This window comes from Eptatretus burgeri, chromosome 1, assembly GCF_056783735.1.
Source record: "Eptatretus burgeri isolate ZD-2024b chromosome 1, Ebu_testis_v1, whole genome shotgun sequence".
In the NCBI taxonomy this organism is placed as follows: domain Eukaryota; kingdom Metazoa; phylum Chordata; class Myxini; order Myxiniformes; family Myxinidae; genus Eptatretus; species Eptatretus burgeri.
This window is the reverse complement of record NC_140961.1, coordinates 138,748,222-138,766,612: the sequence shown is the minus strand read 5'-3', so window position 1 is coordinate 138,766,612 and position 18,391 is coordinate 138,748,222. Positions and strand designations below refer to the sequence as shown.

The 18,391-nt window shown below is 48.2% G+C and overlaps 1 protein-coding gene across 5 annotated transcripts in view; it reads left to right on the top strand.

Moving 5' to 3' along the window:
- The window catches only part of CAMSAP1 (calmodulin regulated spectrin associated protein 1), a 132,914-nt gene extending 114,523 nt beyond the window's left edge, over positions 1-18,391 (top strand). For 4 of the 5 annotated variants that reach the window (XM_085844821.1, XM_085844836.1, XM_085844816.1 and 1 more), the window contains 11 exons: positions 6,327-6,424; positions 7,185-7,257; positions 7,766-8,499; positions 9,027-9,469; positions 10,439-11,710; positions 14,575-14,711; positions 14,815-15,020; positions 15,270-15,375; positions 15,483-15,601; positions 15,982-16,100; positions 16,740-18,391. In XM_085844821.1, the coding sequence (XP_085700947.1) occupies positions 6,327-6,424; positions 7,185-7,257; positions 7,766-8,499; positions 9,027-9,469; positions 10,439-11,710; positions 14,575-14,711; positions 14,815-15,020; positions 15,270-15,375; positions 15,483-15,601; positions 15,982-16,100; positions 16,740-17,051 (3,619 nt within the window). In that variant the 3' untranslated portion in view covers positions 17,052-18,391. The remainder of the gene's footprint in view (positions 1-6,326; positions 6,425-7,184; positions 7,258-7,765; positions 8,500-9,026; positions 9,470-10,438; positions 11,711-14,574; positions 14,712-14,814; positions 15,021-15,269; positions 15,376-15,482; positions 15,602-15,981; positions 16,101-16,739) is intronic. The other variant, XM_085844830.1, reaches the window with a different exon arrangement.

Here is an 18,391-nt window from a genome sequence, read left to right as displayed (position 1 = left end):
TAGAACAACGTAATAAGGTGGGATGTGTGACAGCACCACAAGGAGCAATGTCGGTAGTGCAGGACTTAATCGACGCCACTCGTCGGATGAAGGAACAATTAGGACCAACCCGGATAAAGGAGACACAAATAAAAATGCAGACGAGGGAAGTAACAAAGACAAAGAAGGGAATGAAAGTATTGCCAGAGACACGGAAGATAGAGAGTGAATTGGACGGGGTTAGAGACTCACACACACACACACACACACAGAGGTAGCGGAGGACCATGAGGGGAAGCTGGCGGACTGGTTAGAGACCCGGTGCGAGCAGCTGGATGGCCTCCTCCAGGAACGAGGGGGGGAGTATGCCCCCTTGAGGCGACTCACGACCAGGTGAGTTCGGTCGTGCTTTGCGAGTTCGAGGGGACGGGTGCTGTGGATAGGTGCACGGAGAGCTTGGGGGGTATAGTGGCCCCGGAAACCCTTGGGGGGACACGAATCCCCAGTGTGGTTGTCCCGGTATGAGTGCGTCCCCGTGTGTGGAAGCGACCCCGTGTGTGAGTGGTGTGGTGGCGAGTGTGCCGAAGGGCGTGCTTCCCAGCACGCGGTGTGTGGATGAGGCACCGCGGGTGAGTTCCCCCGCGTGTGTGAGTAAGGAACGGTGCGTGAGTGAGCGGCCGAGTGTGAGGGCGACAGCGTGTGTGAGGTTGCTGTGTGTGAGGGAGATGTCTGTCGGCATGCGGGAGCACGCAGCCGCATCTCCCGGTGTGAATGTGAGTGGAATGTGAGCGTCGTTACACGCAGGTGTGCGTGGGTGGAATGGCGGCGACAACGGCGACAGAGGGACAAAAGCCGGGTGGCGGCCGTAGCTGTTTTGAGAACCGCGCCGGGTTCACCCAGCAGCGAGCGCGCGGTCCGTGCTGTGCAACGCACGAGGCCGCCACGTGCTCGCTTGCGGGAGTGAAACCCGGTCCGGAAACGCACGCGGTGGATGTTGCCGATCCCGCGGACGGACAAAGTTTAGGCAGGTAAACGGATTTGGACCGGACGGGTTCTCCACGCGGGCGTGTGTGTTAAGCTCCAATGGGCAGAGCACATGTGTTCGCGTGGGGACCCCCTCGGAGTGCGAGGTTTGCTTTTTATGGTGCGCATGGTGACGTCATGGCTGCACGTGGGGTTGGAATCCGGCAGGAGGGGTTGAATCCTTGCCGGATGGTACCGTCCAAGGAGGGACGAGGTACATGTGCAGCTGCATGACGTCACGGGCAGGTGCAAAGTGCGTGAGCTGTGAGTTGCCGTGCTGGTGCTGCGCAATAATAATAAAAAAAGCAAGCCTTGCTTTCGGGTGAACAGGATTCCCTGGGCAAGGGGTGGATGACCCCCTGACCAAGGCACAGGATGAAACTAGTTAGGGGGAAGGGTTAGCTTGGCTAGACCGGCTTCATGGGGCAGGGGTAAGGCCTCATGGGGCCCGTGGAATGGATTAGGTAGAGGGATGTTAGTTGAGCATTAGGTTGGGCAATGGATAGATGGAAATAAATTTGGAGACGGTGACAGACTTTGAATGTGTAGCGGGTACGTAGCTTAGCTACGTAGTGTTAAAAGGAATGTGCTGTGGTGTAAGGGACGATGTGGGAGCACGAGTTAGTTTGGGGAGGTAGTTAGAAGGATGGCAGAGTTCAGCGATGTGTGAGTTGTGAGAAGTGGAAACGAGTACATGATGAGTGAGTGAGGCCAGCGGGTCTGTGTGACTGGAGCGAATGGGGAATGCATGGTGCGTTGAGTGATTGGGGGGAGGAGTGACTCCCGCCCAAGGGACCCCGGGGTCAGTGTAGAGCGAGTTAGCTGGGTTAGTTAAATTGACAAAATGGAGGTCGTTTTGCTGTTGGTGTGAAAGTAGGCTCGAAACCCGTTTGGAGGGGTGCAGGAGCCCTGTTGACTGGCTGGGAGCTTGGCTGCGAAAGGTGAGTATCGCTGAGTGGGTACCCCGGGCACCAGGCTCGTCGGCCGTAGTAGGCCAAGGGCCCATGGGGGGCCGGGATAGCGTAGTGGGCACAGGTGCGCCTGCATGGTGCGGGGGCCCGGGGCGCCATTAGCCGCGTGGGCAGTGTTGTGGGCACGGGTGACCCTCGGAAAGGGGCCCGGGAAGCCAGCCTGCCACATGTGTGTTTCAGGGGAGTTGCCAAGGGGGGCACTCCCCGGTGTTTAGGGAGCTGGTAGGCTCAGAGGCAGTGTAGTGCCCGGGGGTGCCATCGTCGGAGAATCGGCAGAGGGTCGTGCCTGCCAAGGGGAGCCACGCGTCCCAGCCATGAGACCGTGTGAGGGCACGGAAAGAAAATTAGGGGGCGAGGCCCGAAATTATGAGGACACCAACACAGGCGACGGGAATCTGGGTTGTAAGAACCAATAGTTTAAGTGAGAGGCGCTTGTTGAAAGCCCCGGGGTAGTTTAAGAGTTAATGGTTCGGTGAGATAGGAAGTGCACCATCCATCCCTTCGCTCTCGTTGTGGGCCGCTGGACCCACTTTGGGTTAAGATTGCTGAAGTCTGGGGAGGCCATCCTGAGGCTTCATTGGGCCTCGACACATGACGCTAGCTCTCCCTCATTCCCCTCCAGGAATGGAACGTAGGGGTTGGGAGTAGGCTCGTAGACGATAGGTTAGCTGAACAAGGACAGTAAAGGGGGTTTGGGGACGATTTATCGTGGGGAAGTAAAAATAAAAACAACAAAAAATAAGTTGGGGCTAAATTGGGTTTTTTACAAATTAAGGGAGTTGGTATGGACAGTGACAGGCAAAGGTGATAGGTGGGAGGGAGACCGTAGTGGAGGTCCGAGCCCGCCTTCCGAGTGGCCAGCACCACCGCACTCCCTCCACCAACTTCCACTGACAGGCAAAGGCTGGCCAGCTTCATCTGCTGGCTGTGTTTCTTCAAGGCCTGTGCCGGCCCATTTCGTCGGCTGGCTTTTTGCTGCGAGGCCTGTACCGGCCGGATCGTCTGCAGCTGTTTTCTGCAAGGCCTGTGCCGGTCGGATCATCTGCCGGCTGTGTTTGCCTGCAGCGGCCTGGTTCTGCAGGCTGTATTTGCCTGCTGCCTTTGCCATGCCATGCCCACTGCCCCTGTTCACCAGCCCCCATTCAATTTTGCTTTGCCCCCCTTGTTCATTGCCATGTGCACCAGGATCAAGGCAACAGTTTGCAAGCTGCGAGAACTGCCCTGTTGGCAGCTACAACACGGGCCTGCAGTGGCGGCCCGTGCACCGTGTTTGCGTCCAGCCATTCATCCATTCATCCATCCATCCGTTGTGCTCATTGCGTGTGCCACTTGAGCTGGCACGGAGATTGCATTTGTGCAGCCCAGGCACCGTTGTGGTTCACTGGGTTCATTTCAAAAGGGAAGGCCTTGGACTGCGTGTGAGCAGCCGGCCACGTTCCCTGTCACCTGCATTGCATGAGCCAGAGACTGCATGCGAGCAGCTTGGCTCCCTGCGAACTGCTTTTCTTTTTGCAGAGTCCATTGATCCTGGGCCATGGTTTAGTGTAAAATTTGTAAGTTAAGATGTATTGTACTGTAAATATGAGTGCGCCCCAGGCATGTCTGTCTTAGCGCCGGCAATTTTATTTAAGTCGTCCTTGTGAGTGGGTTTGTTTAGTTAGTTACTCAGCCCTGAGGTTATTTATTTTGGGGACATGAATACCATGAATGTCGCACTCAGGGATCCGTAGGTAAAACGTACTAGGGGAGAACTACACACGATGGCACACGAGAATTTGACGAAGAGGGAATAAATGTGATTCATTCGGGCTGCGACGCTTTGAGTTAGCCGTTTTTCTGTTCTATCTTTATTTTGAACCAACCACCATCACACAACAACCACCAACCACAACGCCGCTTCACAACAACAACAACAACAGCCACGACCTTTACCTTCACAACTCGCTCCCACATCATCGCATCATGCCATAAACCACCACCATAAACCCTCCACCACCTTCACCTCTCTCCTTCTGCGGCCATTCCCGCACCACCTGTGACCACCGAGCGTCGGGCTGTCCTGGGCTCGTACAAGATACGCGCCGAGCCGCGAGTGCAAAATGCAGCCATTCGGATCAGGAATGCTACACGCCCACTTCTGATCCGTCCAATCAGCAAGCGCGGGGCGGTTTGGCCCCGCTTCCAGGCGCGTCTGTGTGGAATCGAGATATGCAAATTCTAGGATCAGGGGAGATTCACGCCCCTTTTTCTCCGTCCAATGGGTGAGCGTGACTCCGCCCCCGAGCTCATCCGGATCCGGAAATTTGCATATGGGTTCTCCTGCCGGCCTATAAAGCGCCGAGCGCAAGGCGAATCTGGGTAGAGTCAGTTTGAAGGAGTGGAGCCGGGAGGCGAGGGCGTCCCGGTGGTTTTCGGCAGTCGGCTGAGGAGAATTGGGGGAAGAGTCCGAGGAGCTCGGGTCCGAGGTAAGGAAGATGGCGGTCGGCGACGAGGTCGCGGTGGAATCGCTAGTCACGGGACCCAAGCAAGCCAGCTATACTCTTTCCCCAGAGCATCAACAATTCCCCCCCCTTTTTCTCCCGTGCTGAGATAGTGCGAAAAGGGGGCCCCGTTCCCACCCCACTCCAAGCGGTGCCAACGAAACTCGTGAAGGAGCACGAAGTCGGGGCACCACCGCGCTGCCACCTTTGCGGCTCATCACGAAGACGCAGGGAGGACCCACCCAGTCTCGCGGACCTGACCTCTCCTTCAAGTCCCGCGCAAATATTGGCCCACAGGCCCTGTCTGCCCCCTTGTCTTTGAGGGTGGCCTTTTCTTTTGCTTTTGAGTAAATGTGTGTCGGCGCCGTCTGTGAAGTAAAACTGTTTCAGTGTTACCGTGTGCTCGCGTAGTTGGTAGTATCTCTGCGTCATTGTTTCTTTTGTAGCATTTGATATATGTGCATTCTGTTTGGCTCTATATGTGTGCTCTCCGTGTGCCGCGGAATAAATGTGCTTTATGTTGAACTGTTTATCCCGTTTCGCTTCGTCTTTTCTCTAATTGAATCTCCATCTTACTTCACGTAAAGGGTTGGTCGTGGGCTTAATACGCCCGATAATTAATCGGAACCGTTGAGGCCGACGATGACACCGCTCGGTTATCCCGATAGTACGGAACGGATCGCTTAAGCGGCCCGTGTCCGGAGTTGACCTGCGGCGAGGTGCGATCGCCCGGTCTACCCTCCGCGTGGGTACTTAGGTAGGTCGAGTTTGGTGAACAACCCTATCCCACGCGGGTGGCCGATTGGCACGATCGTGGTGAGGCCGAAAGGCCCACCCGTGACTTGCTCCCGGCATTAGTCCGAGAGGGTCACGACAGAATTGTCCATCCGGTGGGCGACGTGCCGCGATTCGAGTCACGTGGCCGTTCGCACGCCGGCGGGCACGAATTCGCAACAATATTTTCTTTCGTACGCAGTGCATGGCTACAGGTTGCATCATTGGTTGTGGGTGTTGCAATGCCGTCTGTAGGTTGGGCGAAAAAAAATTGTAATTTGTTCATGATGCTGGCGATAGCTCAACTCCTCTTCACGATGGACACCGTGGGATCTGTAACATTCACCAACTAATTCTGACAGACAGGATGCCCAGTTTAACGTCCCTCCAAAGGACAGGACACAGACTGACGAATCACCCTGCCTGTGCAACACCAGGATGATAGTTTGTGGCTGGGTCGGGATTCAAACCCAGGCTTGATAGCTTGGGGGTGTGTGTGCGTACCTCGCGGCCATCCTGCCTTCACCATGGGGTTAACGTGAGTCAATGAATAGGAATTGGACTTGAAATACCCAATGGACTCTCAAGGGAAGAAACTTTTTCAGTAAAATTTGTTCTGAAGCACTTTATTTTTCAATTTCGTCTTTTTTGTGTTTATTTGTTTTGCAATGGTTTTACCTATATTCTGACATGTTCAGTATACTGTGGAGTATATGGATGAGGTCCACTGCTTTATTTATTTATTGATTGATTGATTGTGGGAAATATGCTGTTCTGTCAAATGTCTGTTCTGACTGCAGTTCGACCTTTTACCTTTTTATCACTTGCTCGTTTTGTGGCACGCAGAAATTATATGTATTGTTATTGTATGTGAAAGACCGAGTCCAGCCGACAGTTGGTGTACTGGCCAAACACCCGTATCGGCCTGTGATAGGCCCCATAGACTTTGAAGACAGTTGGTATTGTGATAAGGTGGGAAGATAGTGGGATGGGTTGGGTATGCAATATTTGGAGGCAAATACTCGGTTAAGATTTATTTTTGTCATAATTTTCACTTTTCCACTGTCTTTCTCTGGCATCCGTTTTACACTTTTCACAGGAAAGGAAATCCCAGCAACCATCCACACCCCTTGTTACCTTTACGGCAGAAACAGCAGCAGCGACAAGCAGATGTTCAGCAGTCTGCTCAAAGTACAGGTACCCTTTGAGATCCCTTACATGCCTTACAAGGAACTTCAATGCAGGAGGAGGCTATAGACCTGTCAAGCCTGTGCAACGGTTGTCAACATATGGTTGTTTGTCTATGTTCTATCCTATTTGAATGCTGAGTGTCAAGCAAGGAAGCAGCGTGTACCATTTTTGAAGTCTTTTTCGTATGGCTCTGTCGAGGTTCTAACCACCGACCTCCCAGACTCACTGTGGACGCTGTAACCTTTATGCCACCGAGTCTGGTTAAAATGTTGAAGGCTGAAGGCCGGTATATTGGATGTGATTGGGCTCAAATTTCCTGGCACTGTATTGGGGCAAGGAAATGTTAAAACAGACTTTAATTAAGTTTTAGGTGGATTTTGAGCTGCATTACCTTTTATAGGTGGTAACATTTTGTTATCCACCCCAAGTTGCTCTGAAGGCATTGTCATCCATAAACCATTGAGCAGCCAGTAGTTGAAGATCACACTCCCCTCAAGCCAAACCTTGAAGCTCATTTAGTGAAACATTTACTAATTGTGACATCATTCCAATAGTTGCACGGTAATTCTCCAAAGAACTGCTTGGTTTCCAGAAACTTGGAAACCAAATCCTTAATACTGCTGCCTTCAACTAGATTTGAACCCGCAACCTCTGCAATTTTAGGCCAGCATTGTAACATTGTTTGGTGTATGTCTTTCATCACTTGTCTGCAGACCACCATTTCCTCAAATTCCTCTGAATTCTGCTGCCTTGTGCTTTCTTACAGTATCTCTGTTTCGCTCAAACTCCCTCACTCGTGTCGACGGCTCCCCAAAGAGCTGGCCTGACCGGAAGCAACGGTAGAGTCCGAGTGAATGCTACGGCTTATCTTCCACCGTTTGCCGTTTCATTCTGCATCACTCACTGCAAGCTTTTGAATTTGTGCCCATCATTGATGAAACTATTTATTTGTTTATTTATTTATTTATTTTAAACTGAAAGTGCTTCAGAAGCAAAGTTTTCATTTCCAAATGTTTATTTTTCTTTGTCCTTCGTCAAACTTGATGTTACATGCAAGCTCCCTTGGGAATGTAAATGTTGCTGGATGTGCCACTCAAGGTCTTGCCATCTTGCCGTGCATACCTCATGACGATCCTGCCAACCCTTCCTCTGTATCATGTACTACGTTTCAGTTTCTTCCATGTGCCTTTACCTTTATCTTGAACAATACGGAATCTAAAGTCGTACTAACCATTGAGGGGTGTTTGTTTTACATAGTGATATGTCACATGATTATCTGTATTTGTACTTTTTTGGTTTTTGCAGTAAGTACTCATCCCACCAACTCACACTGTTCACTCCCTCCAGGCCTGCATCCCAGCCTCTGCAAATTGACTCCTGCTTCGGTCCCATTTCCGATGGTGATCCGGAGCAAATGACTTTTACACGGTCCCTCAGCAAGGACAGCTTAGCCGCCCCAACATCCCCAAGGCAGTCTGTATCCCCACCCTCCAGCCATAAGCTTTTGTCAAACGTTTGCCTTGAGCCAGATGATGAGGATCCTGAACTCGTTGCTATCGCGGCAAGACGTCCGCTCACATGTCGACGGCCTCCAGATGTGCTTTCTGCAGTGCCAATGCCAAGGCAGCCTGAGCCTTTGATTCCTGCCATTTTACGTCCAGCTAAAGAGAAATGGAACCTTGAATGCAAAGAAGTGGAGATGGGCGAAGAGAATGGTCGACCTAGTGGAGGATGGCGAAAGAAGGAGCGAGAACGGAGCAGGGTAGTCAAGCAACAGGTCGAACGGATGCAACCCCCTGATATTCAAAAAATGGTGGCTGTCAGAACGGACACAAGAGGTCATTCAACTCGGTTTTCTCCTTCAGCAGTACATTGCTTGGATCGTAACCAGGAAGTTCGCTCTAGCTTTTTCTTGCACCCATCCCCCACAAGGCCCAATGCCAGCTTGGGAATTGGAATGAAGAGTGAGAGGGCCAACGGGCTGGGTTGTGATTCCAAAGACCTTGGCTGTTATGTGAACCACCTTGATGGTGACGACTACATTCACCTTGATGGTGATGACTACGTTCACTTTGTTGGAGGTTGGTGACGTTTGCTCTTTGTTTTACATTTTTGAGAGTTATGTTGAGATTGTTATTATAAACAATGAACAGTTCCACATAGTTGGATACAAAACACCCTTCTATCAGAAAGATAATTCTGCCTTTAGTGTGTGCGTGCGTGCACATAAATCCTTTTCATGGCAAAGATGAGACATCAACATACATTTACATGAACATGAGTAAACAACAGACAAAATAATTTGGAATACGGTATTTGAACCTGGATTCCCTCCATCATGAGCCACATGATAATGTTGCAGTCCAATCGGGATGTCAGGGTTTTGTAATTTCACTGTAATTTTCTGCCAGTAACGTGGTGAGGCTCATGGAAAAGATTGTTCCAATAATTTAGCTGCATTCAGGACAAGGATATTGTGACACACCATTACTGTTTTCTCCTTGACTGAGCTGTGATTTTTTTTTTTTTTTTTTTTTTTTTTTTAAAGTTTTGCATCTTGCCAAATCTCACTTTCTTTCCCCTTAAATTATTTTGACATTTGAAACAGATGCACCTCTCTCTGACACAGCCGAGTCCATAAAGTTACAAGCAGAGTTACGAGGGAAAGACAGGAGGAATAATAAGGATCAAATTGAAGTGGAGTCTGATGGACCGCAAGATGTACCTGCTGGTCTTCCTTCAAGCGCTTCTTCCCCAAGCGGGCCAAGCTGTAGCCTCACGCGTCTTACGAGCTTTGCGGAACGTCGTGGACGTCGGGAGGGCGGGACACAACCACGGTCCGGATCCAGCAGCTCTCAGCGGACAACGCCAGATGGTTCAGAGGGTTGTGGTGGTGGCTGGGGACAACCTGCGAGGGCGACATCAACAGATGGGAGACCAGATGAGACTGATGAATGGCCCAACGTTGATGGGCACCTTGCTGCTGAAATGTTGCAGTTGAGGATGAAACTCGAGGAGAGGCGACGTGCCATTGAGGCTCAGAAGCGACAGGTTTGTCTCTGATCATTTGTTTTCAACTTAAAAAAAAATTGCCTTTCTTGTTTTGCACCTTCTCATCTTATAATAATGGAGCAAAACATATATGGTTGTGTATGAATATTTGTGACCAAAAGGTCTTTTTCAAAAAAAATTCTTTAACAAATTCCACCATGTTTATTTATTTATATATATATATATATATATATATATATATATATGTGTATATAATAGTTTGGAAGTGACAAACAATCCAATTAGATTTTGGTTCAGGTCCGGCTGCAGATTCGGCTTATTAGTGGGATACAAAATTTAAACTGTTCAGCCAAGCAGAGTTGTATACTCTCCCAAGTGCAATTTTATTTGATAGATGTGCTGCTTATCTAAACTATCAATTATATACCCACACACTCTGCCTGCATGATGAGGAAAGGGGGTGTTTGTGGGGTTGGGGAGTAAAGGGAGGAGGGAGATGGAACAACTTTTCGGATTCTCGGGTGTCGACAGTGCAACAACTCGGACATCTTTTTGTCTTCTTTTTATATATATTTTTTTATAATGTGTGTTACTATTTGACCCATCTACACAATTATTTGCACTGACGTTTACGGCAATTATTGTTTGTATGCTTTGGTATGAATGTTTATGAGCTTGGCTGTATGTGATAGTTGGTTTAGAATACCATTCGAGATGAAGAAACAAAATATATTTTGATTTAAATTTTTTGAATATTGGCTAGATTTTTTTGTAATGAGGTGTGGAATACTTTTAAGGTGTGGAATATTGGTGATTAGCTCTTTGTTTTTGTTTTTTTTTACTAGATATTTTGTAATGGTCAAGAGCATTAACAGCAGTTTTTATTTTGTATTGCCATAAAATACCCTTGATGTGTTGTCTGGCATTCTGGAAAAGGGAGTGAGATATTCCCAACTCTCCTTTTTTCAACTTATTTGCTCGAATAAAATTGTTTTGATTTATTCACAGATGGAGATGTTATACACTCAGAGGCGTCAGAAGCTTGGCAAAGAGGCATTCTTAGATGTTGTGCGGCGGAGACGGCCGGGGAAGAATGGGGAAGAGGCCAAGCAAGATGGTTGGGAAATGCAGCATGGGAGGGTGGTGAAGGCGACTCAAAGAAGAGATGATTGGGAGAAGGGAGGAGGTGTGGAAAAGCCGAAGATCTTGGAGGAAGAAGAATCACAAAAATTGCAACTTGAAGAAAGGCCGGAAACTGATGATGGGGAGAAGGATGTCATTGTTGAGGAGGAGTCTGACACTGTACCTGCAACAGATGATGAGGAGAATGAATCAGAAGATATCATTGAAGCAGAAGTTGCTTTGGAGACGGAGCGAGATCTCAGAGACAGTCTTGCAGCTATGAGGCACCGCTGGCTTGATGGCTATGAAAATGATGAAATCACCACCACCACCACCACCACAGGAACTGCGACACTTGGAGGTTTGCCACAGGAAGGAATGACTTTAGATTCAACTCTGGATTGTGGCCGTTCTATTGACCACCTCAATGAGACACTCAACCTCCTCCGTGACGAGATGGAGCGACTGTCACAACAGCAAGAAGCTCTATTGAAGATGAAACCTGCAAAGTCTGGCCCTTCTGCAGCCTCTCGCCGTCACCCTGTGGGGCCTGACACGACCACCAAGGGGAGTATGACCCAGGCACGAAGGCGGACAGGCAGGCCTCTTCGAGGTCGTCCTCAAGATCTCCGAATCTCCCAAGACAGTATGGGGTTGCAGCAGCCACAGGCTTCACCACAAGCAAATAGTAATGCTACCTCACAGCGGACGACTCCGTCCCCTCGTCTTATTTCGCCACCACAAGATGTGGACAACTTGCCACATCTCCGGCGTGTCGGAGTAGCTCCCACGGTGAGGACAGATTGTTTAGCCCAGAGTTCAAGCAATCAATCGGTACAGCTGGATTTGGAAGGTAATATCCGTCCAGCGAGAACTGAAAATGCAAGCTGTCAAAGCAGACAGTGGAAACAGCAGGTCGCTGCAGACAAATGTGAAGGGCAGCGACAGCATTGCTGGGAAGAGGAGCGCCATGCAGGAGACATTATTTTTGAAGAGGAGGCAGACCAAACTGCGGAGATATCAGAAGGAAAAGGTCGGGGACTGATTGAAGTGGATCTTTGTGGCCTGGAAAGTGGAGAGAAAGCTGCAGAGGAATCGTCAGCAAGTGAAAATGTTGAAGAAATTGAAAGACATTCCGGAATGGGCTTTTTTTTCAAGGTGAGTGGAGTATTTATCATGAATGAGTCCTGAAGGCCGCTACTCCCTCAAATTATTGAGACCACTTGTTCAAGTCTGTGCCTCAGCAAAGTCTGATTTGGGATTAAGTCAGAAGGTTTAATACAAAGCTTTTAACTTTATTTTGGGAGGTACACAGGTACGAATCTTCATGATGAGTTGGTTGTACGCTGATTTTTGGGCTACGCAATTGCCATATCTTCGGAAGGGTTCCCCCCAAAAACAGAATTGCAATTCCATAATACAGAGTGTCTCACTTGGAGGTACCCCTTGTGATTAAAGCAAGCGCACACATTGAAAGGTACCCCTTGTCCACCATCTCCTTCAATGCACGTCTGCAGACATTTAGCAAAATTATCCATGACTTTTGTACGAATGCCACGGAATTGGTGATACAATCTCGCAGCTCTTCCAAGGACTGTGCGTGTGTGGCATAAATTTTGTCCTTGATAAGCCCCCACAACAACAGGTCACAGGGAGTGAGGTCGGGGGATCTTGGGAGCCGAGCAATGGGTCCACCACTACCTTTCGATTTTTTTTATTTTATTTCGGGAATGTTGTATCAAGGAAATCATGAGCATTTCATGAGGAATGTGGAGGAGCACCATCTTGTTGCAAGGAAGTTGAGCGTAGCCTACGTTTTTGCCATAGTTGAAGCACCGAAAAGGTGGACATGTTGGGTACTAAAGAAAACTTCAAGGACTATTCTGACTGTTCCATATTAGCTTCAGCTGAATAGATGTGTGTGCTTTTCATCAAGGAATTAAAATGGGTACCTCAAGCAGGATACCATGAATATTGTAGAAATATTTATTTGAAATTTGAAAGCATCAAATTTCTCTTAAATTACCTTATTTTATGATTTTGTCAGACAAGGTGAGGCAGAGGTAGTGCGCTTACCTTTTGAGTTGTCCAGTCCAGCAGAACGGAGCTTCGCAAAATGCATCATCCTTTGGATGGACGTTAAGTTGAGTAACCGTCTGTAAGCATTAGTTTGTGAACATTCAAGATCCTACGGTGTATTTGACTTAAACATGACCGTGGGTCTAGCCGAGATGCCAGCAACGAATTGCCGATGCCTCCCTCAAATCGATGCCGAATCTATTGGTTATAGTCAGCCAATTTCGGGGATTTCAACTTCCAGCCCCTGGAAAAGGGGAGGAGGGGAGGGCATCAGACCCAACCTGAAAGAGGGCCACAGAGCCATTCCCATACCATTGTTAGTCAGGTGTTTTTGGCCCCTTTGGGGGTCTCTCATGAAGTCGCACCTGTTGCTCCGACCTAAAGCCTTTATACTGGGTAAGGGGGTGATTAGAGGAGCTAAAACATTTCCGCCATGCTCTTTATGGAGACTGGGCAGTGCAAGACATCACCTCCTTCCAGGGGGGTCAGCACCTGAGGGGAGGGAGACAATGCCCTCACCCTGTCTTTGCAAGTGGATGTGGGTGGGGGGGTCGATACGCATCCATGAGCGCAGATCCCAAAATCCTTCCCCAACCTGTCCAGTAGAATGTCAGGCCAAGCAAGCTGATTCATGAAAGACTGGGTCATCATTCTACCCCCTGTGGCTGACCCCAAATTATGCGATTAATTATGCCCATTAATGTAGCAGTTGATAGTTCTCGTCTTCCTTTCATGATCTAATCTTAACTTGATAACATGAGCACTGGACCATGTGCATATATTGCATTTGTGAGATGGCTGATTTCCCTTTCGCATCCCACCCCCTCTTCTTCCCTAACGTATCTACGATTCCCCTTACACTATTGTCTTCCCAATTTCATTTACTTTCTTTGCCTCACCCCGTTTTATCTATATTTTCCATAACCTAACTTTTTCTCTCGTAACCGCATTCTTCATTTTTTTTTTTCAAATTACACCAACAATGAACAATTCACTCCTTTTTCTGTGTGAATGCATCACCAAATGTGAATCCTATATCCTCAGTAGACTGTCGTATCATTTCCATTTGGAATTTTTACGTGCAACTCACAGCTGTGGTGAATCTGCACGACCTCGGCGCAGGTGATGTAGAAATAACAGAGGACTACAGGTATAACACAAATGACGACAAAAGATCGAGAGCTCACCAAGATGTCTCTGAGCCAGGAAGAAGTCACGTGACTCAGCCTGATGTTGGGGACACATTGACATTGTCAAAGCTTTATAATTCATTCTGGAGAGATTTGAGATTGAGACGGGAGCCACCAGCTCACCGTCAGGAATCTTTAAGATGGAAGCAGTTGGTTCAATCGACCGTGGATAAAATAGACAGGGTGTTGAGAGAGGTATGCTGACCGCCGTGGGAAGCAAGGAGAAGCTGACGCTTGGGGGGGCATATTTAGCTGTCATCTTGCTCTTCCACGAATCTCGTTCCGGTATAAGGAGGAGGAAGGACGAGGTAAGAAAATGAGGAATTCAGTAAAAGCAACAAGAAAAATATTTTATTTTATTGGAGATTCAAATACTCTAATTGATAGGCTGTGCGAATTTTGAAAGGCAGCGAGTTCCACAATTGTGGAGCCGGGTGATCATGAACTCACGCAAGGAACTACCGGAGATTTTCCCCATTGTTGGACCGCAGCTTTGCTGTGTGGATGACAGCGTGTCAGGTGTGATTGGGTAAGAAATAAGTTCAGGAACCAATGTATGTTTCACTTTAAAGGTTATCAAAAATATTCTTTGAATGTTGAGAAACTATTGCAGTTGTACTTGTCACTTGTTGTTATGTATTTATTTGTTTTTTTTCTTCATTCATTCATTCATTTTATTTATTTATTTTATTTTGTACAAATGCGCTTTTAAATGACTGGTGATTGTGGAGGCCTTTGTCGTTACATGAACAGGACCCACAGAAAGCAGAGGGGGAGATGGCTCGAAGGCGGGCAGCCTTCTTGGAGAAGCAGCACCGAAAGTCAGAGGAGGCGAGACAACGAAGGGCGCAGCAGGAGGCTGAAATGGAGCAAAAGCGGGAAGAGACGAGGTGCAAATTGCTGAATATGTGTAAACTTGTCAGGACCTCATGAGCCACGTACATTCCATTTGCTGCTGTGGGCGTGCTATGCTGAGTCATTTTGTACTTTTAGACAAAAAGCGGAGGAGGAAAGGCTGCGCAAGGAGGAAGAACGAGCGAGGAAAGAGCTCATCAAGCAAGAGTATCTGCGGCGCAAGCAGCAGCAACTTCTGGATGAGCAGCCGAGTTCCAGACCACGACCAAAGCCACGTCCATATCCACGGCCAAAGTCCTCTCGTCGAGATCATAGTTCTGACTCGCCATACAGAGCCATCTCGGGTACTGTACTGCCTGTGTATTTGTTTGTTTTTTTTGTTCTTTTTTTTTCTGTATGTTTGTCTGTCTTGTAAAAAAATTTCCATGCTTCCAAGACAGGAGACTGTTGACAGATGCATCTACCTATAACTGCCTTTCGCACCTTCGTGCATTCATTGCCAGATGGAAGGACAGTCGGGAGTCAAATCTAATTGCTTGTAATGATGACTGTTGAACGATGGATTCCTGAAATTGCTCACGTTCCCATGATAGTATCAAGTTTGGGAGTGAGTCGTGCCGAGTCTGGCTCTGTCACATCCATTGGAACTGAAGGAACCATGGACACCGATAGTACCAACTCAAGCCATAAACTTGGCAGGTACGTACTGAATGCTCGAGCCCTAGAGCGTAAGCAGTGAAGGAAATTTGGAGCCAATACCCCCGCTTTGTTCTGCATGCTGACTGTGTGCACTGGCTGTTCCAAAGCCGTACAGATTCCATGGAGTGCTTGTCGGTAAACGGCAGGGTTGGGCCACGTCAACTGGAAAAAGACTGGGAGAATGGCTCCACTGCTTCCTCCATCAATTCTGTGGCCGAATACACAGGTACAACACGGCTATTCTGTTTATGGAATGCCAAGGTGAGAATATTTTGTGTAATAGACTACAATGGGCCATTGGGAAAGATAAAATTAAGATGATTATCATTAATATCGAGAAATGAAAGTACTCTCACAAGCATTGCTTGGTTTGCAGCTGATTCTTTTCTGTGTCAAATGAATGCTCTTTGCTCAATGTGTGCTTGCATGTCAAATGTATGCTAAATGAAAACGGGTTTTATTATCTTTGCTCATTTTCAGTTTGTGTGTCAAAGATGTCACTCATCGTTTCATAAGCTGGATAAATCTAGTTGCGCAAACATTCTCATTTGACATTCCATTGGAATATTCATGATTTCATTTGATTTGCTTTGTCTTCACACGAAGGTCCAAAGCTGTACAAGGAACCAAGCGCAAAGTCGAACAAACACATAATCTGCAATGCCATTTGCCACTGCTGCCTGGCAGGGAAGGTGAACGAGCCTCAGAAGAACAAAATAATTGAGGTACAATATCCTTTGGGATCGATGTGCTGACTTGATGCTTAATTTGGAAAGGATATATGGTTGGTGAGTTTACACAATGCAGCACGACGTACAAATGAAGACTAATTTTCAATATGATCGGGCGCTGCTCTCGGGGCCCGGTGGGGCGCTGCTCTCGGGGCCCGGTGGGGCGCTGCTCTCGGGGCCCGGTGGGGCGCTGCTCTCGGGGCCCGGTGGGGCGCTGCTCTCGGGGCCCGGTGGGGCGCTGCTCTCGGGGCCCGGTGGGGCGCTGCTCTCGGGGCCCGGTGGGGCGCTGCTCTCGGGGCCCGGTGGGGCGCTGCTCTCGGGGCCCGGTGGGGCGCTGCTCTCGGGTCCCGGTGGGGCGCTGCTCTCGGGTCCCGGTGGGGCGCTGCTATCGGGCCCGGCCCGGTCGAGCGCTGGTCTCGGGGCCCAGCCCGGTCGGTTATTTGTTGTTGTCTTTTTTTTTTTTTCTTTTTTTTGTCCATACAGCCGTTGCACTACAGTTAATATGCTTTTTGGTTTTGTACATGATTATGGAGAATTTCAGTGTTGGGGTGACTCTTAGACACAAACCACAGCTTTTTACCCTTTGTTGTTTTTTTAAAATGGAACTCTCCATCTTCCCCTCTTTGTGTGCAGGAGCTTGAGCGCTGTGATGCCAATCACTTTGTGATTCTTTTTCGTGATGCGGGTTGCCAATTCCGTGGTGTTTATACATTTAGCCCTGACACGGAGACCATGGGTCGCCTTATAGGTGTTGGGCCACGCTCTATTACGGACCGCATGGTTGACAGACTATACAAGTACAGCTCTGACCGCAAGCAGTTCAGCTTCATCCCTGCCAAGACCATGTCTGTGAGCGTTGACGCGCTGACCATTCAGGGTCATTGTTGGCAAGCCCGACGTCCCCTCATTGGCCGCAAGTTTTCTGGTGGGCCCACCAAATCGTGATGAACTTGTCCATCATCTGTTCTTTGGCATCTTACATTGGTTTCCTTCAAACTTCTTATTCACAGTTCTCCCGCAGTGTCCATCGTTCCATTGCTGCGGTGGTGCTTCTAGTTTTGGTCTGCATGTAAGGGATGCCCTTCTGTTTTCTTGTGTGGGGAACGGGGCTGAGGTTTTAGTTTCATTGAGGTGAGAGAAACCTGGTTTAGCATGAGTTAAGTTAACATACTTTGTACATAAATGTAATGCTGTTTGCACACATGGGACCTTGGTCAGTCCTAAGTGGACCAGATTGGTCTTCATGCCATATGCTGGTTATCATTAACCACTCCGCACCTTCCCCCCAACCCCCCTCTCCATCACTGCTCATTTTTTATCGTGCAAATTTAGACACTTTAGCCTGGTCTATCCTATCACAAACAATGCCAGTGCAATTGAAGCAGATGTTTTAACCCCTTTTTGGATTCATATTGGAGGAAGCTAAGTTATATTGTGTATGCTTGTCGGTGTTCGAGTGAGAAACAAATGATCTCCCAACTTGGAATGAAGTATGGATGTGAACCCAAATTTTTCTGTGAGCTAGGATAGCGTTTCCTCAAATGTGGGCCGAACGAAGAATGAAACTTCCTGGTGTGTGTTTTATTTTATTTTTGCCCCCACCCCCGCAGAGCGAGTGCAGATTTTTCTTGTCTCTGTACGTTCGAGAGAAGGGTATGCGTGCGTGTGTGAGAGCATCTGCTTGTGCTGTTCCTTGCACTGAAACCGAAGTCACAGTCGATTGATCAATTAAGTGTGGCCTAAGATGTGACAATGCAGCTGTTGGTAGTACCGCGCAGTCTGAGCTTTCATAATAAGTGCTCGCATGATTTGCTGGGGCTAAAGTTACAGCATGAACGGAATATTTAAAGGGGGAAAAACATCATAGCCGGAACAATTTTAAATTTAAAGAGTAACACGTTTAGGAGTTGAGCTTCAAGAAAGGTTTGATATCTGTTCATACTCGGGTGTGTGGTTTTTAACTGCAGTAACACAGCTCTGCTGACTGCCTCGAGCAAAGAAGAAAGGGTCAAAGCAGAGGCAACTAGGCCGATTACGTTATCATATTTTACTCAGGCCCTGGGTATCAGTCTGTTCATTGGAATGTTGGACTATTATAATAACAGTTATTATTGTGTTTGAATGGTGATGTCTGTGCCATATGTGTCATAAACTTGTTTTGATATTGATGGTTCCTTCCCATTACCACCCTCCTATCTCCCTCTCCTCGTGTGCACTCCGTGTTTTCACCTCATGCAATGGACATCTGTAAGTTCTATTAAACTAATTAAAGTATTCGTTTCGTG